Source organism: Muntiacus reevesi, chromosome 1 (genome assembly GCF_963930625.1).
Source record: "Muntiacus reevesi chromosome 1, mMunRee1.1, whole genome shotgun sequence".
In the NCBI taxonomy this organism is placed as follows: domain Eukaryota; kingdom Metazoa; phylum Chordata; class Mammalia; order Artiodactyla; family Cervidae; genus Muntiacus; species Muntiacus reevesi.
In genome coordinates, this window is record NC_089249.1 from 112,048,887 (window position 1) to 112,072,317 (window position 23,431).

The following is a 23,431-nucleotide window of genomic DNA, read 5'->3' on the forward strand; positions in this document are numbered from 1 at the left end:
GAATTATATGCCTATGTCACATAATATACAAAATTCCAAATAAAGACTTAACATTGAAAAGGAATTTAGAAATGTTTAAAATACTGTGTAACCCAAGGGTAGAGAAGGGTTTCTTAAGTAAAGAAGCACTAACCACAGAAGAATAGATTGATAAAACTAGTAACATTGAAACTAAAACCTGTTCAAGGAAAGAAAATGCATACAAACTGAAAAAGCCACAAAAAGAGAGAGAAAAAAAACAACAAAATACTTCCTCCGCCCAATAGTTAGTATCAAAAAATCAGATAACTATAAAGCAAGAATCAAGACCGCAAATAAGAAAAATAAGTAAGGGATGCAGATATTGTAAGGCAGCTTACTGAAGAGGAAACCCAAATGACCAATAACCACAAGACAGTATTCCCAATATCAGTTGTGTTTATGGAAGTATATATACACTTAAAACTGCAGCGAGATACTGTTTCACAGCCAGCATAGTGGCAAATGTTAAAAAGGTGGATACAGAACAGTGATGAAACAAAGTGGATAATCATTTTTGGGCAATTTGGCATTATCCAGTGAAATTGAATAAATACTCTTTAACTCAGCACCTTCTGTCTTAAGGCATCTTATTGAGTCCTTAAATCAATTTAATAATTTAGATTGGCAAGTTTTACAAAATGAAATAGAATATAATTGAGGTTGTTTGCACAGATTCTTAGTAAGAGTTATGGATATTGCAGCAAATTTTGTGGTCACTTGCAAAGAACAAGGTTTGAAAATGGAAGGGATATGACAGATTGGCTAGGAATAAGATGTATGTTGCTTTTCAATATCTCTTATGATGTATTTAATGGTCAGTTAGCAGAAAGGCTATGATACTGTACAGTTTAATTTTATAGTAACATAGTATGTGGTTAGGTGGGAAGCAAACTGTACCTCCTATCAGTAAAATTGTGAAAGTTCACAAATTATTTTAATCTGTGTATTTTCAGAATGAACTCTGAGGGAGAAAACTTTTTTTTCCAAATTTATGACAATAAGAAAAATAAGTGAAAAATATAGAAACATTCACTTTCAACTGTTGATCTGAAACTGTAAAGAGCGCCAATATTCAGAAAAATACTAACCCTACAATTAGTAGACTTAGCCTTAATTTGAGCCACATTCTAAAAAGGAAGAAAATGAATATAACTTTAAAGCTAAGGTTATTTAAGATGGTTTCATCAAAAGTAAATACCCAATGAAAATGATGGTCTAAAATATACTTTTTTTTGCAAGTGAAAGCTAAAAACCTTCCAAATTAGAGACATCTAGAAACAACATTCTGAACTTGTGAATGAGGCCCTATAATGGTTTGAAAGATGAAGTTACTAACATTCTTCTAGTCTCATTATCAGCATATATAATTACATATTCTTTAGCAAATGAGAAAAATCGCTGTTTATTTTTCCAGCATATACAGTGTTCGATTGTGTCTATTGATTTATTTAAAAGTATGTTTTAATGGTAACATGTTTTAGAAAATCTATATTGCAAAACATGGATGCAAAGGTTCTGATGCTTCTTGATGAAATAAATTGTGTAGCACTTAAATTGATATCTGGTATTTGCAAAGCAATATGAGATTGTATTGTTTCACCTTAACCTGTATATACATCTAAAGATTAGCTATATTTACTGAACTGGAAACACACCATGGGTCACTAAAACTTAAAGTAGAAAGTTTACAGCGATGATAAGTGACAGAGCAGAACTGTGAACAATTCTCTTCTTACATTGTCAGAAGCCCTAGCAAGTTGTTTTTAAGTCAATTGGAAAATTTTAGTCTTCAAGTAAATCCCTCTGGATATAACTATATTGTATAAGTGGTGAAAATTGTTAATTTTAGCAGTTCACTGATAAACCAAACTCTTGAAACTTTTTCAGTGATTGGATCTAAGCATGACCAATGTATCATATCAGAGTTCATTTATTGTACCTTTGGAAAGTTTGAAGTAGGACATAAGAACTCAAGGATAATGTACATGTTTTCTAGTTGAAAAGCAATCTTATTTGACAGTTATTTTCAAAGATAATTTTGAGTGGCAAAATTGGCATATGTATCTAATTTTCTGACACGCCTAAGACATAAAAATTGAAACCACAGGAAAACATGAGTATATTTTTCATATGTTAAACTTATCTGTCAGTTGTAGAAGACATTACTGTTATAGAAGGAAACCTTAAGTTGTTTTAACTGATGTATATTTCAGACATTATTGAATAGAATATTGTTAATGAATTCAATCTGAATATAAAATTAGATACATTGTTACATCTCATTTTTCTGTTGTAAACTTTTAGTCATTACTTCCTAAAGGAGAAATTTAAAAATTCAAGAAAAATATTTGATAAAAGATTCATTTCCTTTTTAAAATCCTGACTCAGTAGTTAGGTTAAACCTGTTGGCTTCAGAGAATTAATTAGGGAAGCTTAGTTCTTCATTTACACCAAAGAATGAATATTAAGACATTAAATTTATCAACATTTTGACAATAAGATTTCAAATAACTTCTATTACTAATTAAGAGTGAAAGAAAATTTTTTCAACTTAGACCAACATCTTTTAAAGGAAACTTTCCTATATTCTGGACATAAGTCTTTTATTAGGTATGGTTTTTATATTTTCTTTCAGTGTGTGGCTTATATTTTCATTATCTTAATAGAATTTTTTAAAGAACAGAAATGTTAAGTTTTGAGGAAGTCCAGCATATCAATTCTATTCTTTTAAATCATTTCTTTGGATTCTAACAAATCTTTGTTTTAATCCGAGATCACAGATTTTCTAATAGAAGTTTTAGTATTTAGATTTTTATGTTTATACTTATGATTGACTTGAAGTAAATTTTTTATATGGTGAAGTATGGGTTAAGGTAGTTTTGTTTTGACTCCAGTAGTATTTGTTGAAAAGGCTATAATCAAATTGTCTTGTCACCTTTGTCAAAGATCAAAAGATCATATAAGTATAGGTGTACTTTTGGATTCTATTCTGTTCCATTGAACTCTCTTCTTTTACTTTGATTACTGTAGCTTTATAGTAAGTCTTACGTGTGAGTATGCCAACTTTGTTCTTTAAAAAAATTTTTGGCTGTTCTAGATCCTTTGCTTCTCCATTTGATAATTTTGTCTTTCTACCTGTAGAGGAACAACATTCCTGTTTTTCTGCTCTACTCTCAATGTTAACCTCGTTTTTTGTAGTTTTGGTTACCAAATGTGTAGAGATTTTCCTATATCAAGGAATTTTTTGACACCAAGTAGATGTCCTACAATTCAGTCCCCTTCTGACACTCTACCTGGAGATAGCATCAGATTACAGAGGCTCAGGGCTCAGTCCCACAACATTAGCTCCCTTCCCTCTTCAGATGCCAATTACAAGTCCAGATATTGATCTGACTTCTGACAGACTGGCTAAAACAGGTTCTCGCAACCCCCTCCTCAGGTTCAATTAATTTGCTAAAGTTGTTCAGAGAACTCAGAACATTTTACTTACTAGATCACTGGTTTATTGTAAAAGGATGTAACTTAGCACAGCCAGATAAAAGAGATGCATGAGGCAAGGTGTGAGGGAAGGAGCACTGAGTTTTCATGCCCTCCCTTGAAACTACTCTCCCAGCACCTCTGCCTGTTCATTAACCAGGAAACTCTCTGAACCCCATTCTTTTGAGTTTTTTGGAGGTTTCGTTACGTAAGCATGGTTGATTAAATCACTGGTGACAGCTCAGTCTCCAGCCCCTCTCTCCTACCAGGCGTTTGTGGTGAGGAGCTGACAGTTTTAAGCCTCCAATCACACAGTTCCTCTGACAACCAGCCCCCTTCTTATTAGGGGCATTCCAACAGTTATATTCCTGGCTGAAAGAGCTTGTTATGAATAACAAAATGCACTTTGACCACTCTTCACTTAGGAAATTCAAGAGTTTTAGGAGCTCTTTGCCAGGAACAGGATGTAGACCAAATACTAGTAGCTCTTTGGGGTGGGGGAAGAAAACAGACTACAAAGGGACACAAGGGAACTTCTGGGGTCATGAAACTATCTGTATAGTGGAGGTGGTTATACTGCTGTATGTCTTCGTCAAAACTCAGAACTGTACAGCTAAGAAGAGCTTACTGTATGTAAATGATACCTCAACACACCAGACCTTAAAAAATACGTAGAAAGAAAAGGACCAGGCTCAGTACCAGACTAGATGTCAGTGACTCCAGGCACACCATGCTCTTAATGTTTATTTTGGAATTATTTTGGGGTTTTTCTGTATTATATTTAAATATTGATAGAATTATATTTGCTATTATAAATAGAACATTTTGTGAAACATTTGTTTCAACTATATAAATGTGTGTTGAGTTGTGATATAAGTTATATTTCTTATTGTGGGCCATGGTAAAAATATTTTGAAAAATGCTACCCTAGAAAAACTTATCCCACGTGAACAAGAAAAGATATGCAGCAGTTTAAGTGAGCACTGCTTGAAATATTTAAGAAAACTAGTAATAGGATAAGTCATATAGTGGGATGCCTGTATATCAGTTAAAGTGAAAGGATTAGTGCTATAACATAAATAACCCTCAGAAACATAGGATTGAACAAAAGGGAGCTAAAGTAGGATGTCATTTTTGTATTTTTTTATATCATTTATGTATCTTTAAACATGCAAAATTGGGATGTATAAATATATTAACTGCTTAAACCTCAAGTTTTAGAAAATTTTGCATAGTTAATGGCTTACTCTTGAATAAAGAGGGCTTCAACCATATCTAATTTGTCTTTTTAAGTAGATAGGGCAAGATGTTTGCATTTGACAAAGCTTAGTGTGAGTATAAAGGTGTTTTCTTTGTACTTTTTATGTTTGAATGTGTTTTAGCTTAGTGTGAGCATAAAGGTGTTTTCTTTGTACTTTTTATGTTTGAATGTGTTTTAATCTGTAGAGGGTCATCAGTACCTGCATCCTTGAAAGCCATCTGTGTTATTGGTTAGTAGCAATGGGTTCTACTTTTAAGCTTAGAGGAAAAGGGAAAGAAGGTTATAAAAAGTGGGTGTGGGGATAGAGAAGGTAAAAGAAAAGGCTGGAGAGAGAGGGAGGAACATAAGAGAAATGCAAGCAGTGGGTGCATATGGTAGCGTAACATGCTTGATATCCTGTGTGACTATACTCGTTGAAGTTTCTGCTGTACTAATGCATAACCCACATTTTTCATGTACGGACAACAACCTTAGGTTTTAATGGATGTTTAAAAATGTTTTTTAAAGTATACAATTGAAACAGGTTCACTGTTTAAAAATCAGGATAAATAAGGAGAAAGAAAATAATAAAATCTCACCATTTATTTTTGATATTACAGTGTATGCCCTTTTAGGCTTTATACCAGCAAATCTGTACATACTTTTTTTTAAAAGATCATATTATAGGAGTCATACTGCTGCCTTTTTATCACTTTTTTACCACTCACCAATATGTACTGGAGAGTACTATTTTAACAGCAGTGTAGTGTTCCATTGTGTGGATATGGAAGTTACCCCACTCCTGATGTGAAAAACTGTCATTATTTCCAATTTTTCACTATTTAAACATTTTTATAAATGTATCTGCAGTGAAATCATTACAACATACATCTTTAATTCTTCCCCAGGTTAAGTTCATAGATGGTGGGTGGAAAAGTATGCATATTTTTGAGATTGTGGATTCTTGATAGTTCCTCAAGAACTCCACTTTTCCTCATAATATAGGAATAATGAGAGAGGACAGATTTAAATTAAAGGGATATATGTGACAGTGCGATTATAGATTATTCAACACAGATACATGTAGATTTTATTTTTGAGGGCTATATATGTTAAATGTTATGTAGTACTTGGATCAAAATAAGCTCAATTACAAAATAGGTTTCCATATCATCCAGTTCTAGTTAAGGATAATTGGATTCCTAAGTTTTCATTTTTTGCCTAAGGTACTTTCCTTTGTAATAAGTAACTGGAAACTGAGCAATACCAATGAATTTTCTTTTTCTTCTTTTAAAAAAAAACTAAGACTTCATGATTCCCTTTTCATACTATAGGAAGAAGTGCTCTTAGAACAAAAATCTCTAATACAAATGACAAAATAATCCTAAACTGTCCCAGGCAGGTAAAATCTCCATCTTTAATGATGACCAAGAAAGTCTTAAGTCAGCTTTGTCTTAGAAGTTTCCATCAATAGAGAAGGCACTAGATCTGTGACAAGGATATCATTTGAAAGATAAGGAGTTGAAGGGACTTACAACTTAAGAGTCATTGTGGAGATGGTTTATAAGGAAAGAGAAATGTCTCAGACTATGTGGATTATTTTCAGATAATTTTCTCATGGATAAAACTTGTAAGTTATAGATCTCAAAACTAGAAGCTGTCCAAATGGCACAATAATGAATATGCTAAACCAGTGTGTTTTTGTTTTGATTGGTATTTACATACAATAACTAGATGTAGTAATGAATGTATTAACAAACAGTCAACTCTACTTTGAAAGGCAAGGATCATGTCTTACTCATTTCTGTTTCTCCAACACTCAGCACTTGTTTAATACTAGTAGACAATAAATCTTGAATGAAATAACTTAATTGTTTCATTAATTCTTCCAAACAGACCGGTTTGTGGACAGAACTTGAAAAGATTGAGAATAATTTCTTAAAGCCCCTCCATACAGGACTCAATATGTCAAAAGCACATTATGAAGCAGAAATTAAGAATAGCCAAGGTTGGTAATGTGAAATTTCATTTCCAGTTAAGCCTAAAAATTAGATTTTTTAAACTCATTTATATTCGAAATAAAGAACTTTATCTTGTACTTGTCTAACTTATAGCCAACAAGGAACCATGACAACTGAGTCATTTTATTTATAATTAAAATGATTCTTTGTGAATATATATTCCAATTAATACTGAAATTGGGTTAAATATTTAAACCAAACTGGAGCATAGTCTGGTTTAAAACCTCAAGTTCTGATTAGAATCTAATTGTATCACAAATATTTGTTTGGATATCACTGTACTTCTTTTAGTATTGCAGGGTCCATCCCCCATGATATCTTTACTAAATCTCAACCTCTACTAAATTTGTACAAATTACAAAAAAGAATCTTAGGTCCAGAATTACTTTTTAAAGTCAGCAGTTCTATTCTAATAATCTTGTAATCTTTTCCATATAACTATGGTGATATTTCTATAGACATCACTATTAATAAAAATTTTGTCTTAGTGTAACAGGTTATAATTCTGATTTTATGTTGACAAAAGTTTCATTCATCATGTACATGCCAAAATAATGCTACTCACCTGAAGAAACATTAATTCACATGTTACAGAATTTTGATATTTTTATTTGTTCACAGCCAGTTTTCAGCATACCCTGAGCTATTAAATCTTCCCTGGTGGCTCAGTGGTAAAGAATCTGCCTGCCAATGCAGGAGACATGGGTTCAATCCCAGGTCAGAAAGATCCCCTGGAGAAGGAAATAGCAACCCACTCCAGTATTCTTGCCTGGGAAATCCCACAAAGGACGTAGCAAGCAGGCTACAGTCCAAGAGTCAGACATGACTTGGCAACTAAACAACAACAACACAACTACCTATTAAAACCATAAGACTTAATTTACACAAATAACTGGCTTTTTTTTTTAAGTTAGTAAACAAATTATAAATTTATTGAAATCTGAGAATTTTTAATGGTTAAGTGTGACACGGTTTTTTCCTTCTCTTACAGAAGTCCAGAAGTCTAAAGATCATTGTTCACTAAATGTAGGTAGAGAGGAGATCCCAAATATGCCTCCTGAAATGCAGCTTAAGGTAGATATGAAATTTTCCTAAGCTACATCCAATTGAACTCTTTTCTCTTTTTTGCTTTGCTTTGTTTTAAACACAGCCTTAGTAACTAATTTTTCTTGGCATTATAGGTCCTACATTCAGCTCTTTTCACATTTGATTTGATTGAAAGTGTTCTGGCTCGAGTAGAAGAACTCATTGAAACAAAAACAAAGTCTACCTCTGAGGAAAATATGGGATAAAGTGAAAGCTCCATCTCCTAAATAAAAACTAGTAATATACTATATTTTTCATTATGGTTTATTTAATACCTTTATAGAAGTTTTTCTGTAAAACACACTGATAGAAAATAAATGTAGCTTCTCTTACTTATCTGTTTCAGCAATGACACATTATGGATCAGTAGCATTGTTTCCTTTTAAAAAGGTATCTATATGGTAAATAATGCCCATGTGTATTTTAAATACTACTGTTGAAAAAATCTAATATGAATCAATAATTTTATGATTTCATAAAATGTACTGGAATTACCTTTATTCATACAGTTGTGAGTTTCTAAAAATTCTGATACACTTTATGTTCCAGTTAGATGCTATTTTAGAACTCTCAGTGTTAAACTGGCTATCATAGCACTGTAAGAGCTTAAAGAAAAATTCTGAGTCTGTGTACTACTCCTGATTTCCCTTTTTTTCCCTGCCTCAGGAGTCTTAGAGGACAGTCCTCTATCACCAGCTTTCCAGCAATAGTTACAGTGTGAAAGTATCTGTGAAGATTAATTTTAGAAATAGTGGCTGGCTTGTATTATAAAAAGGTATATATGACTTTTTCTTTAACCCAAGGGGCTAATTAGAAAATGCTGTATACTTATTTGCAATTAAACATTTGTTCTTCCAACTTAATTTGTATCATTAAAAAGCTTCTAAGTTTTATATACATGTACCAATATTTTTTGAACATTATTAAAGGAATTAACAGAACTCTGAAAGTAAAATCACTTTTAATTATATGTATTTTATTTTAATATCCTTCCCAAGAACATTTATAGTTGATAATCTAATTTGGGTTAAATGTATCACTACTCAGTTTTATCTTTTGAAGTGTTTTCCACACAGGACTTTGCTCAATGATGTAAGCTTTAGTTGTTATCATTCTGTAGCAGATGCTATCTATGTATGATTTGGAGGTGATCTGGAAGAAGATATAAACATGAAACATTTAAGAAATAAGGTATTTTTACAGGGTCACATCATAAAATACCTAACTTATTCAACAGGTATTAATCAGTACTATGTATGAGTTATTAGAGTAATAGAAAAATACCTGATCTTTGTCTTTATGGAATTTCAAACATGCAAACCAGAAAAGTAGAGTACTATTAAGAATTGCTTCACAACCTAGATGCCCATCAGCAGGCGAATGGATAAGGAAGCTATGGTACATACACACAATGGAATATTACTCAGCCATTAAAAAGAATTCATTTGAATCAGTTCTAATGAGATGGATGAAACTGGAGCCCATTATACAGAGTGAAGTAAACCAGAAAGATAAAGACCAATACAGTATACTAACGCATATATATGGAATTTAAAAAGATGGTAACGATAACCCAATATGCAAAACAGAAAAAGAGACACAGATGTACAGAACAGACTTTTGGACTTTGCGTGAGAAGGCGAGGGTGGGATGATCTGAGAGAATAGCATTGAAACAAGTATACTATCAAGGGTGAAACAGACCACCAGCCCAGGTTGGATGCATGAGACAAGTGCTCTGGGCCGGTGCACTGGGAAGACCCTGAGGGATGGGATGGGGAGGGAGGCGGGAGGGGGGATCGGGATGCATGTAAATCCATGACTGATTCATGTCAATGTATGGCAAAAACCACTACAATATTGTAAAGTAATTAGTCTCCAACTAATAAAAATAAATGGGAAAAAAATCTTTAAAAAAAATTGCTTCAACAGGGATCTGTTCCAAGTAAAAGAGTAAGGAACACCTAACTCTGCCTATAGGAGTTGGGAGCACACTTTATGGAGAAGAAGCATGAAAAGAAAAGTGGAAACTAGTCAAGTTATAAAATAGCATGTTTGCACTCTGACAAGTGAATTATGTTGTAGTTCATGACTACCAATATTTACACTTGAGAATCTGAAAGAAGATTTAAGTTACCAATAGGGCTAACACAATGTATATACGATCAAATGCTCTTTTGACCTAAATGAGTGATTCTGATAGTTGCTACTGGAATTGAGAAGACTTGAGAGGCCAAGTTCAGGCTTGGGAGAGTTGCATGTGTTTGGAAATAGCAGCTTCTCTAAGGGAAACAGAATATTTGTCAGTTCCATTGAATAGGGAATGCATTTTGAAGTAAAGAATCTCAAAGTTTATCAGTGTGTGTGTATGTATGTGATTTTCCTCAGGTGACTTACCTTAGCTATGGTGCACATAAGATTAACAGCATTTCCTGTGTTGTGTACTGGAAGTATCCGTAAGTTACTGCCCAGGAATCTAGGGAGGGAAACATCATTTAAGTTAAATAGACCATATGACTTAACATTTGTTATCCTAAGTGGAAAGAAGAGACAAAAATCCTTTGTTTGTCATTTGTTTATTCATTCATGCCTGCCTTATTCCACAGAGGATTTAATATGGCTTTAAAACCAGAACTTATTTGACTAAAAAGTGTTCACTTCTGATTTAGTCTTGCTGAAGAAATCCATAAATCAGCATACATTCTGAAACTTGTCACTCTCATTCATAGAATAGCTCTTTGGCTTGCATTGTATTAAAAATGGAAGGTTAACATTATGAAGTTTATCTTTTGGCAAAACATAATTCACTTGCCTGAAACAATTCAGAAGTACATAAAATAAGGAAAACAGGTCTGTAGTGTTACTGTCCATACCTCTGCTGAATCCTGAACATCAGTTTCCATTCTTCAGGTCCATGCAGGGCAGCAGACAGAACCAAAAAACTATTTTGGTGAATGTTAATAAACTTCTCAATTTTGGCTAGAAATGTTTCTTCAGCAGACATAAAGCATTCTCTAGAATCCATCAATAAAAATGCAACTCCTAGGAAAGGTGAATGTAATATAAAATGTCACTTTGTCATATTAATAAAAATTTTTTATAAACTTAGTAAAATCAACAAAAATAACTATAAATTAAACATATCTGTAGGTGTCCAGGCCCTAAACCCATAACAGATGGAAATCACTATAACAAAAGTCTTACACAGCAAAATAGGTAGTTCTTTGAAGTGCTCTGTAATAAAAGGATGACAATTTAAATATTTTAGGGAAAAACGCTTTCTGGGTCAGTAACCCTTTTTTTCCTTTAAGGCACTATCCACAATGAAAGTAAGGCCTAATTTTAGTTACATGTTAGTTTTTCATGTTATAATTTTTAAAAGCCGGAAATCAACTAAAGAAAAGTAGTTTTAAGCAAGCTTTTAGTTATTTCTTGGAGAATCTTTTGTATCACAACATAAACCATTATATAAATTAACACACTCAGGAGCAGATATCTAGGGTCTCTGAAACAGTATCAAGTGTATAAGAATGCTCCAGAAGGCTTCCCTGGTAGTCCACTGGTTAGGACTCAGTGCTTCCACTGCAGAGGGCACAGGTTCGATCCCTGGTCAGGGAACTAAGATCCTGCACGCCATGTGGCAGTCTTCCCCCACCTCCAAAAAAAAAGAATGGTCCAGAAAAGAAGCTTAATCTGATTAGTTCTTTAAAAGATGAGTGGAAGACACAATCTCAGGAAGTAAATAACTATGTGATTATACTAATTGAATGAACTTAACGTTAAAATTTATATAACCTTTCTGAATCTAAATTACCTCATCTGTAAGGTTGGAATAATAGTTTTTTGACAGGTTTGTTAAAAGGCTTAAATAAGAGAATGTATATAAAGTGACCAAAGCATACAATAGAGTAGGTATTTACCAAAAATATTTTACTTCTCTCTAGAGGGCTCTCTATCCAACCAGGAAGGATGAATTTGAGGTTGGACCATTTTCAGCTTGGATCTCTATTTCTAGGAGCTTTTGAAAGTGCTGTCTTCCAAAATCTGTTAGACAACAGGTCTATTCATAACCATTCTAATAAAATCCTTTACCTCCACATCTTTTTATCACTTCTATCATTTTCCAAGCACAAGTAGAGCTGCCCCCTTCCCATGCCCCCAGTTTTCTCATATCCTAATCTAATTCCTTGGCCTATGACTCACAGTTGTATAGTTTTATGATTTCAGGAACATTTGTCCCCATTTGCTTCTTTTAGTTAGTATTTGTTTATATTATGTTCAGTAAACTCTTGTACAAAATCATGAAAAACATTCTATATTGTTTTTTTTCCCACCTAATTTTTTAATTGAAGGATGATTGCTTTACATCCTGTATTGTTTTTGTATATGGATTTTGATCAATATGATGCTAGCCTCTTTGTTAATATGAGTAACATTTTAAATGTTGATTGTTAGGGAGGGTGGCTTTGTTGTACTTTCATGTTAGTTTCAAAGCAAGTAGTTTGTACCATTCTCTACTAGACTCCAGTGATTTAACTTTAGTTCAACAATTATAATCTAAAAAGGAATGTATTTTGCAACTGGCCACATGTACTGCTTTTGTAGGAGTAACAAGTTTTATTACACATTCACCTTTCCCCAAAAATAACACCTTAAGCTTATTACTCCGTTACTGAACTACCGAATAATTAGAATTTACATGCACGTATTTATTAACAAATTTAAATCAAGGAAGTCAGCAAATACACTGTACCAGAAAGAGAAAATATAATTGATCCATTTTCCACTGAATCTGAATACCGAACCTTGTGCCTTCGATTTTCTAGGGCAGCTGCAACTTCATAACTCTTTAAAAAAAAAATTTCAGAAATACAGACTTAAGACATCTTTTTAATAGTTAATTAAAGCTAATGAAAAAACATCAAGTTTAATAGCTTTGTTTATAACTGTACACCTAAAGATTTGATCACTGAGACACTAAATGTGCTCTCTCTATGGAGGAAAAAAACTTAAGAAAAAAAAGTAAAAATATTTAGTTCTCCTAAAATACACTATGGGTTTGAAAATGAGTTGTGTACTAGTTATGTTACTTAGGGAAGAAACTAAGGACAATATTAAAGAATTAAACTATAAGAGCAAACACAAACTTCTTTTTAAAAGGCAACTTGAAGATGGATTCTTCACATACCCATAATTATGTGGATAAATAGGAAATTAGAAATATTTGAGGTCTAGAAATTAGATGCTTAGTATTTAAACCAGAAGTCCTATTGTCTTCATACATGTTTTCTAACTCACCTAAGTGCTTAAGACATTTGAAAAGTTTACTAAAAGGAACTGTAAACAGACGAACTGGAGAATTGATTGTGTCTTTGTAGTTTTCTGAATGGCACTTCACGGTTCTGTCAATCATCTAACACACCACATCTAAGAAAAACGTCACCTTCTATTTATTCATTAATGCATGTCAGAATCCATCTTTAAGTTGTTTTTTAAAAAGAAGTTTGTGTTTGCTCTTATAGTTTAATTCTTTCATATTGTCCTTAATTTCTTCCTTAAGTAATAGCTGTAGTAACACAACTCATTTCCAAACCCATGGTGTATTCCAGGAGAACTAAATATTTTTACTTTTTTTTTTTAAGTTTTTTTCTCCATAGAGAGACCACATTTAGTGTCTCAATGATCAAATCTTTAAGCTATATATGGTACAGCTATAAAAGAAGCTATTAACAATTAGATATTACCTAAAGCACTTCCCCAGTGGCTCAGCACTCATTATCCGCCTGCAATGCAGAAGACACAGGAGGAAGATCCCCTGGATGAGGGTCATGGCAACCCACTCCAGTACTCTTGCCGGGAAAATCCCATGGACAGAGAAGCCTGGTGGGATACAGTCCATGGGGTTGCGAAGAGTTGGACACCACTGAAGTGACTGAGCAAAGCATTAAAATATAAGTGGTTCATAGTATTTATTGACGGGTTGAAACTCAAGCTTGTTAGTCTCCAAGTAGATAGAAACCCCTCACATTTTATATTTTGCCTCATTATTATTCTATATTTGCCTGTGTATATTTTAAGCATACAGGTTGGAATTAGGTACCAAATATTTGATTCCTTCTTAAAGATAGAGTATTTTATGCTACTCAAACAGATCCTGACTTAGAGTTCAATTAAGACTCTTCCCATGAGTTTTCTGCTGTTTTCAAATTATACATTGCTTCCAGTGATGGCAGATAAGGCCAACTCTCCTGCTGAAGGCATCTAGGAAAGCTGGAAAATTTTCAAAAATCTGCTTGAATGCATCAGAGAGCTAGCAGGCTAGTGAAAAATTACAAGATCAAGACCTATACAGAAATTCAAAGATAAGAGATAGGCATTTAGGCCATTTTCTCCCCTGAGGGCGTCTGTCAATTCAGGAAGAGACAGATGAGAGGCTGAAGAGAGCTTGTGACAAAAGTGGAACAGCTCTCATAGGGGCTGCAGCCTAGCTTCAAACCATTTCAATCCCTGAAATTGGATTAAAGTGATACTGTGTTACTAGTGCTCCTAAGCACCTTGCAGAAGCACTCCCTAGAGCAACCTTTCCCAATTAGGTCTCCTCATTTCAGCTACAGAACAAAGAAAATTATCTGAATATTTTCGCAATTCAAACATAACAAGTATCACTGAAATGAACAGGACATAAGCTCCTTTATTACATACAATAGAAGCTGGGTTGCCAGATCAGCAAATAAAAATATAGAACATCCAATTAAATTTCAATTTCAGATAAACATATTTTAGTATTAATATAAGTATGTCCCATGCAATATTTGGGATGAACTTAAACTAAATTCATTATTTACCTGAAACTTTTAAGTTTAACTGAGTGTCCTAGATTTTATCTGGAAACCCTGCTTAGAGAATTAAAGGTTTAATTTTCTCTCAGAATTAAGGTTTATCTAGAGGAATATAACACTATTGTAGGCCTCAAATAATTTCTACAAACACTTTTTTTTCAAATACAAATTCCATCCATCAATCAAAAATAATCAGACATATAAAGAGACAAAATTACATGAAAAGAGAACTATGAGAAACAACAAGTAATAGAAACAGTAACAGGACATACATACAGTAAAGTTACCTATGTATCTTAAAATAGATGTTTACTATATTCAAGGAGAGAAAAGGCCAAGATGGAGAATTTTAGCAAAGAATTAGAAATTATATAAAAGGATGTAACAGATCAAACCAGTCAATGCTAAAGGAAATCAACCCTGAATATTCACTGGAAGGACTGATGGAGAAACAAGCTCTAATACTTTTGGCACCTGATGCAAAGAGGTGACTCACTAGAAAAGACCCTGATGCTGGGAATGACGGGGCTTCCCTTGTGGCTCAGCTGGTAAGGAATCCTCCTGTGATGCGGGAGACCTGAGTTCGATCCCTGGGTTGGGAAATCCCCTGGAGACAGGAACTACTACCTACTCTAGTATTCTGGCCTGGAGAATTCCCTGGACTATACAGTCCATGGGGTTGCGTAGAGTTGGACATGACTGAGCGACTTTCATTGGGAAAGATTGAAGATAAAAGAAGAAGGGGGCGGCACAGGATGAGATGGCTAGACAGCATCACCAACTCAGTGGACATGAATCTGAGCAAACTACTGGAGATAGTGAAGGACAGGGAGCCTGGAATGCTACAGTTGATGGGGTTGCAAAGAGTTGGACATGACTGAGCAACAGAACAACTACAACAGGCAAAACTAACTATAAATCTGAGATAAATCAGATCAACGGTTGCTTGAGGCAGGGAACTGGAAAGGGTCTGATTATAAAAGGGCATGAAACAATTTTCTGGAGCAATGAAAACGTTCTATATATTTTGATTGGGGTGATGGTTACACGGGTATACACATTTGTCAAAATTCATTAAGCTTACACTTTAAATGTGTATATTTTATTGTATATAAGTCTCACCTCAGTTAAATTGATTTTTAAAACATCTTTCAAGATCAAGGGGAAACAAAAATATAGTTGATTCTTGTACAACATGGATTTGAACTGTGTAGGTCCATTTATATGTGAATTTTTTTCAATAAATACATATATTACACAATCTGAGGTTCACTGTATCCTCACACGCAGAGCTGCTGATACAATGGGCCAAATGTAAAGTTAAAGGTGAATTTTCAGCTGTGAAGGGATCAGCACCTATAACCCCCACATTGTTCAAGGGTCAACTGTATTTTGAGAGGAGGACTGAGATGGTCCTCATTGAACTAATTTCTAAATTATATTCTTCAGATAAAAAGGAAAATGATCCAAAACAGAAGGTTTGAGCCAAAAGAAGAGCAAAAAAAGTAACAAAGACATGAGTAAATCTAAACAAATACTAACTTTAGAAAGTAATAATAATGCTTTGTGGAGTTAAAAAATTGAGGAAATTAAACTATATGATAACAAATACAGAAGAGGGTGATTGGAATTCAGTTCAGTTCAGTCGCTCAGTCGTGTCCAACTCTTTGTGACCCCATGAATCACAGCACGCCAGGCCTCCCTGTCCATCACAAACTCCCAGAGTTTACTCAAACTCATGCCCATCGAGTCGGTGATGCCATCCAGCCATCTTATCTTCTGTTGTCCCCTTCTCCTCCTGCCCCCAATCCCTCCCAGCAGCAGGGTCTTTTCCAACAAGTCAACTCTTCACATGAGGTGGCCAAAGTATTGGAGCTTCAGCTTCAGCATCAGTCCTTCCAATGAACACCCAGGACTTACCTCCTTTAGGATGGACTAGTTGGATCTCCCTGCAGTCCAAGGGACTCTCAAGAGTCTTCTCCAACACCACAGTTCAAAAGCATCAATTTTTCGGCGCTCAGCTTTCTTCACAGTCCAACTCTCACATCCATACATGACCACTGTAAAAACCATAGCCTTGACCAGACAGACCTTTGTTGGCAAAGTAATGTCTCTGCTTTTTAATATGCTATCTAGGTTGGTCATAACTTTCCTTCCAAGGAGTAAGCGCCTTTTAATTTCATGGCTGCAGTCACCATCTGCAGTGATTTTGGAGCCCACAAAATAAAGTCTGACACTGTTTCCACTGTCTTGCCATCTATTTCCCATAAAGTGATTGGACCAGATGCCATGATCTTAGTTTTCTGAATGTTAAGCTTTAAGCCAACTTTTTCACTCTCCTCTTTCACTTTCATCAAGAGGCTTTTTAGTTCCTCTTCACTTTTTGCCATAAGGGTGGTGTCATCTGCATATCTGAGGTTATTGATATTTCTCCCAGCAATCTTGATTCCAGCTTGTGCTTCTTCCAGCCCAGCATTTCTCATGATGTACTCTGCATAGAAGTTAAATAAGCAGGGTGACAATATATAGGCTTGACGTACTCCTTTCCCTGTTTGGAACCAATCTGTTGTTCCATGTCCAGTTCTAACTGTTGCTTCCTGACCTGCATACAGGTTTCTCAAGATGCAGGTCAGGTGGTCTGGTATTCCCATCTCCTTCAAAATTTTCCACAGTTTATTGTGACCCACACAGTCGAAGGCTTTCACGTAGTCAATAAAGCAGAAATAGATGTTCTTCTGGAACTCTCTTGCTTTTTCGATGATCCAGCGGATATTGGCAATTTGATCTCTGGTTCCTCTGACTTTTCTAAAACCAGCTTGAACATCTGGAAGTTCTCGGTTCACGTATTGCTGAAGCCTGGCTTGGAGAATTTTGAGCATTACCTTACTAGCGTGTGAGATGAGTGCAATTGTGTGGTAGTTTGAGCATTCTCTGGGATTGCCTTCCTTTGGGACTGGAATGAAAACTGACATTTTCCAGTCCTGTGGCCACTGCTGAGTTTTCCAAATTTGTTGGTATATTGAGTGCAGCACTTTCACAGCATCATCTTTCAGGATTTGAAATAGCTCAACTAGAATTCCATCACATCCACTAGCTTTGTTCGTAGTGATGCTTTCTAAGGCCCACTTGACTTCACATTCCAGGATGTCTGCCTCTAGGTGACTGATCACACCATTGTGATTATCTGGGTCGTGAAGATTTTTGTACAGTTCTTCTGTGTACTCTTGCCACCTCTTCTTAATATCTTCTGCTTCTGTTAAGTCCATACCATTTCTGTCCTTTATTGAGCCCATTTTTACATGAAATATTTCCTTGGTAGCTCTAATTTTTTGAAGAGATCTCTAGTCTTTCCATTCTGTTGTTTTCCTCTATTTCTTTGCATTTATCGCTGAGGACGGCTTTCTTATCTCTCCTGGCTATTATTTGGAATTCTGCATTCAAATGGGAGTATCTTTCCTTTTCTTCTTTGCTTTTCACTTCTCTTCCTTTCACAGCTATTTGTAAGGCCTCCTCAGACAACCATTTTGCCTTTTTGCATTTCTTTTCCATGAGGATGGTCTTGATCCCTGTCTCCTGTACAATGACACGAACCTCCGTCCATAGTTCATCAGGCTCTCTGTCTATCAGATCTAGTCCCTTAAATCTATTTCTCACTTCCACTGTATAGTCATAAGGGATTTGATTTAGGTCATACCTGAATGGTCTAGTGGTTTTCCCTACTTTCTTCAGTTTAGCACGTCCGAGGTAAGGGGTGGTGACAGAGAAGAGCTACCACACGCCCGAGGTCAGGGGCAGCGGTCGAGAGGAACTACCCCACCCTGGAGGTCAGGGGCCCCACCCTAGAGGAGCTACCCCACCGCCAAGGAGCAGCTGCTGCGCAGGCGCAGGAGGGCTGAGAGGAGCTACTCCACATTCAAGATTGGAATTAGTGTTCTAATATTTGTCATGTAAGAGGAAGATAAGTAGCAAACAGCCTTTTGCAGCAACCCAAGAGATGAGTCTATACATGGACATCACCAGATGGTGAACACCAAAATCAAACTGATTGTTTTTTGTAGCCAACGATGGAGAAGCTCTATATAGTCAGCAAAAAACAAGACCTGGAGCTGATTGTGGTTCAGATCTTAAAGTCCTTATTGCAAAATTTAGGCTTAAATTGAAGAAAGTAGGGAAAAGCATGACGCCATGCACGTATGACCTGAATCAAATCCTTTTGATTATACAGTGGAAGTGATGAATAGGTTCAAAGATTTAGATCTGGTAGACAGAGTGCCTGAAGAACTATGGAGAGAGGTTCGTAACATTGTACAGGAAGCAGTGACCAAAACCATTCCAAAGAAAAAGAAATGTAAGAAGGCAAAGTGGTTGTCTGAGGAGGCTTTACAAATAGCTGAATAAAGAAGTGAAAAGAAAGGGAGAAAGGGGAAAATATTCCCAAATGAATGCGGTGTTCCAGAGAATACCAAGGAGAGATAAGAAGGCCTTCTTAAATGAACAATGCAAAGAAAGAGAGGAAAATAATAGATTGGGAAAGATAAAGATCTCTTCAAGAAAACTGGATATCAAGGGAACATTTCATGCAAAGATGGGCACAATACAGGACAGAAATGGTAAGGACCTAACAGCAGAAGAGATTAAGAAGAGGTGGCAAGAACATACTGAACTATACAAAAAAGGTCTTAATAACCCAGATAATCATGATGGTGTGGTGACTCACCTAAAGCCAGACATCCTGGAGCGTGAAGTCAGTGAAAGTGAAAGTTGTTCACTCGTGTCCGACTCTTTGCAACCCCATGGACTATACAGTCCATGGAATTCTCCAAGCCAGAATACTGGAGTGGGTAGCCTTTCCCTTCTCCAGGGGATCTTCCCAACTCAGGTCTCCCACATTGCGGACAGATTCTTCACCAGTTGTGTGAAGTCAAATGGGCCTTAAAAAGCATTACTACAAACAAGGCTAGTGGAAGTGATGGAATTCCAGATGCGCTATTTAAAATCCTAAAAGATGATGCTGTTCAAGTGCTGCACTCAATTATGTCAGTAAATTTAGAAAACTCATCAGTGGCCACAGGACTGGAGGTCGTCAGTTTTCATTCCAATCCCAAAGAAGGGTAATGCCAAAGAATGTTCAAAATACTGTACAAGTGTGCTCATTTCACATGCTAGCAAGGTAATGCTCAAAATCTTTCAAGCTAGGCTTCAGCAGTAGGTGAATCAAGAACTTTCAGAGTACAAGATGAATTTCAAAGAGGCAGAGGAACCAGAGATCAAATTGTCAATGTTCGTTGGATCATGGCAAAAGCAAGGGAGTTTCAGAAAAACATCTACTCCTGCTTCACTGACTATGATAAAGACTGACTGTGTGGATCACAACCAAGTGTGGAAAATTGTATGCGGGTCAAGAAGCAACAGTTAAAACCAGACAAGGAACAATGGACTGGTTCCTAATTGGGAAAGGAGTATGACAAGGCTATATAATGTCATCTTATTTAACCTACAGGCACAGTACATCATGCAAAATGCCAGGCTGGGTGAAGCACAAGATAGAATCAAGATTGCCAGGAGAAATATCAACAACCTCAAATATGGAGATGGCAGAAAGTGAAGAGGAACTAAGGAGCCTCTTGATGAGGATGAAACAGGAGACTGAAAAAGCTGGCCTGAAACTCAACATTAAAAAAACAAGATCATGGCATCCAGTCCCATCACTTCATGGCAAACAGAAGGGAAAAAAAGTGGAAGCAGAGACAGATTTTATTTTCTTTGGCTCCAAAATCACTGCAGTGACTATAGCCATGAAATTAAAAGACACTTGCTTCTTGGAAGGAAAGCTTTGACAAGCCTAGACAGCATATTAAAAAGCAAAAACATCACCCACTCTATGGACAAGAATTAAAGCAAACTTTGGGAGGTAGTAGAGAACAGAGGAGCCTGGCCTGCTACAGACCATGAGGTTGTGAAGAGTCAGACACAACTGAACGACTGAACAACAAAAACAACAACAAAAAATTATTATTTACTTTGGACTTTGTGGGGCTAAGTATGTATGTTAAATTTTCTAGGGTAACTATTAAAAAAACAGAAATAGAGCATATAACTTCCAAAGCTAGTTAAGGAAAAAAAATATGAGACAATATTAACAATCAATACAAAAAGAGGCAAAAAAAAAAAAAAAAACAGAAAAGGTGAGACAAATAAGATAGATAAAACATAATAAATAAATAAAAAGCAGTTTTCTTGGCAAATTAGTATTGGTTGCTGGCTTCCTCTCTTAAAATCACTCTGGCAAAGCTAAAGAAACAAGAAATACGGGAGAAAAATACGGATTCCAGAAATCTAACAAAAAGAAGCATGAAAAATTCCAATGAAACTTAAGGCCGTCTTAAAATGGGTATGGAGCTAGATGGCTAAAGCCAACAGAGCAGAGGGCAGCTTGAGGCAACAATGAAAGAACATGGTAGATTTTTAAAAATCGTATGCAAAGTTTTATTCTAACCTCTCTCTTCTTTACCATGAAGAATCATCTCTTGCCCCCTCATTCTAGACATTAGGTGGTATCCATTAGATAAACATCAGGGAAAGGGTTAGATGATCCTGCTAGTTGTAGAGTTAAAGCACTGATCAATTGCCCTCAGGCATTCAACTTCCCATTCCTTCCCCCTTCAAGCTGTAGGGAGACAGCCTCCTCTCAATGCTACTAAGTCTAGACAGGTCAGTTCCTGTTGTTTACTTCTCCAAAAAACCTTAAGTAATGTATGTGCATATGAATCGGTGTTTCTGGAATCATTTAACATCTCTTAGAATAGGCTTAGCGAGGAAAAAAAAAAAAAAGAGAAAAACTTAAGAAAATGTCCAACTTTCAGGTATTTAGAGAAGTAGGAAAATGGATGCTGTGATCTTCCTAATTTATCTTTAAAATTTACATTTTAGATTATATACTTGCTGATTCACACAACTTTGGATAATCAAGCTAAAGGTATTTTAAAATACTGTTCTATTGCTTAATTTTTAATTCAAGATCAATGGCCCAAATGCCTCTTTTACCTTAAGAGATGAGCTAATAATAATGGTGGTTGTCCATTTTATTTTTTGTTTTCCATCACTTTCAGCCATCTCTTTGGATCAAATCAGCTTCTAGTGGTGCCAACAATCTGAGAAAAATAACAGCAAAAATAACACATAGAAATGTTTGCTTGATGAATGAGTAAATTTCAGAAAGAAATAAAATTAGGGTAATCGAGACATTCTAAAGAATATTTGACAGTCAAAATTTGACACTAAAAGAGTATCTGTCTTGTTATACACTGTTTTTGTTAAAGTCACTTCAGTTGTGTCCAACTCTTTGCGACCCTATAGCTCAGTCAGTAAAGAATCTGCCTGCAGATGCAGACCATGGTTTGATCACAGGGTCAGGAAGATCCCCTGGAGAAGGGAATGGCTACCCATTTCAGTATTCCTGCTTGGAGAATTCCATGGACAGAGGAGCCTGGTGGGCTGCAATCCATGGATTCACCGTCAGACACGAATTATCAACTGAACAACAATTAGGAAAGGCACAGTACCAAGGGTAAGTTTTGTTATGCAGATTTAAGTTGGTGCCATTTCCACTGATAGGAGCTTTCTATGATTTAGAATCATCCTTCTTTCCCAGAAACAGAGACGAAGACACCTACAAAAGATTTCCTTCATAAATGTAAATATCCTTCACAAAAGGGTAACTTCTATTCTGTTTTCAGAGCTTCTTCTGTGTCTGTTTTTTAAAAAATAATCAGCTCAAAATAATCCTTATGCCAAATAGGCATATTCTGGGGTGGCATTTCTGCCACCCTTCAATTATCACTACTAAGATTCCCTGGTAGCTCAGACGGTAAAGTGTCTGCCCACAGTGCAGGAGACCCGGGGTTCGAACCCAGGAAGATCCCCTGGAGAAGGAAATGGCAACCCACTCCAGTACTCTTGCCTAGAAAATTCCATGGATGGAGGAGCCTGGTGGGCTACAGTCCACGGGGTCGCAAAGAGGTGGACATGACTGAGCAACTTCACTTCACTGTATTATCACTGGTGATTTAAATTGGGCATTTGATCTGGTCTCAAATTTCCAATTACAACTGACTTTGCAATACACAGAATCATTTGAGAAAGTACCGAAAGTCCTGTAAAAGTGATTTATTATTTTGTTTTGGCTTGGTTAAAGGAGTTGACAGAAGTATATAATGATGGTAATAATATAATATGTCATATTTATGTTTTCCTATGTATTATGCCATTTGATTTTCTTAACTATTCAACTCATAAATATCATATTCCTCCCCAATTAAAATCCTTCAATAATTCACCATGGTTTACAGAACAAAGTCTAAACTGAAGTTATACAAATTCCTACCTATTCAGCCTCATGTCCTGCCATTCCTCAACATATTACCAATACTCTAGCTAATCTGAAGACCTTGTAGTCCTGAACAAAATGTTTTTCACATCTCATCCCTTTACATATTTTTAACTAAAACTCCCTTCCTCTCCTTGACAATTCCTATGTAATTTTAATAATACACAGTTTGTGCTTTTCCTATTCTCTACAGGCAATTAGGACCTTCCTCTTTCGTAGAACTATAGTACTCCAAACATATCTTTATTATATCAATCATTAATATAGTTTTATTTGTTTATATAGCTGTATTCTCAATGAAAAGACTCCTCACTGGAAGCTCCTCAAGGAGTGGGACCATGTTTTATTCATCTTTGTATTCC

General features: G+C 35.6%; 2 protein-coding genes across 4 annotated transcripts in view; one reads left to right on the forward strand and one right to left on the reverse strand.

The window, feature by feature from the left end:
- Window positions 1-8,738, forward strand: part of GLMN (glomulin, FKBP associated protein) — a 45,183-nt gene extending 36,445 nt beyond the window's left edge. For all 3 annotated transcript variants that reach the window (XM_065908756.1, XM_065908746.1, XM_065908762.1), the window contains 3 exons: window positions 6,635-6,746; window positions 7,751-7,833; window positions 7,941-8,738. In XM_065908756.1, coding sequence (XP_065764828.1) covers window positions 6,635-6,746; window positions 7,751-7,833; window positions 7,941-8,051 — 306 coding nt within the window. In that variant the 3' untranslated portion in view covers window positions 8,052-8,738. The remainder of the gene's footprint in view (window positions 1-6,634; window positions 6,747-7,750; window positions 7,834-7,940) is intronic.
- A 98-nt stretch (window positions 8,739-8,836) lies between these two features.
- On the reverse strand, window positions 8,837-21,796 carry C1H1orf146 (chromosome 1 C1orf146 homolog). The gene is made up of 5 exons (XM_065908775.1): window positions 21,728-21,796; window positions 12,598-12,691; window positions 10,718-10,886; window positions 10,242-10,320; window positions 8,837-8,997 (listed from the first exon to the last, which is right to left on the reverse strand). The coding sequence occupies exons 1-5, from the start codon at window positions 21,794-21,796 to the stop codon at window positions 8,863-8,865; spliced, it is 546 nt and encodes a 181-aa protein (XP_065764847.1). The 3' UTR covers window positions 8,837-8,862.
- Window positions 21,797-23,431: the final 1,635 nt, after the last annotated feature.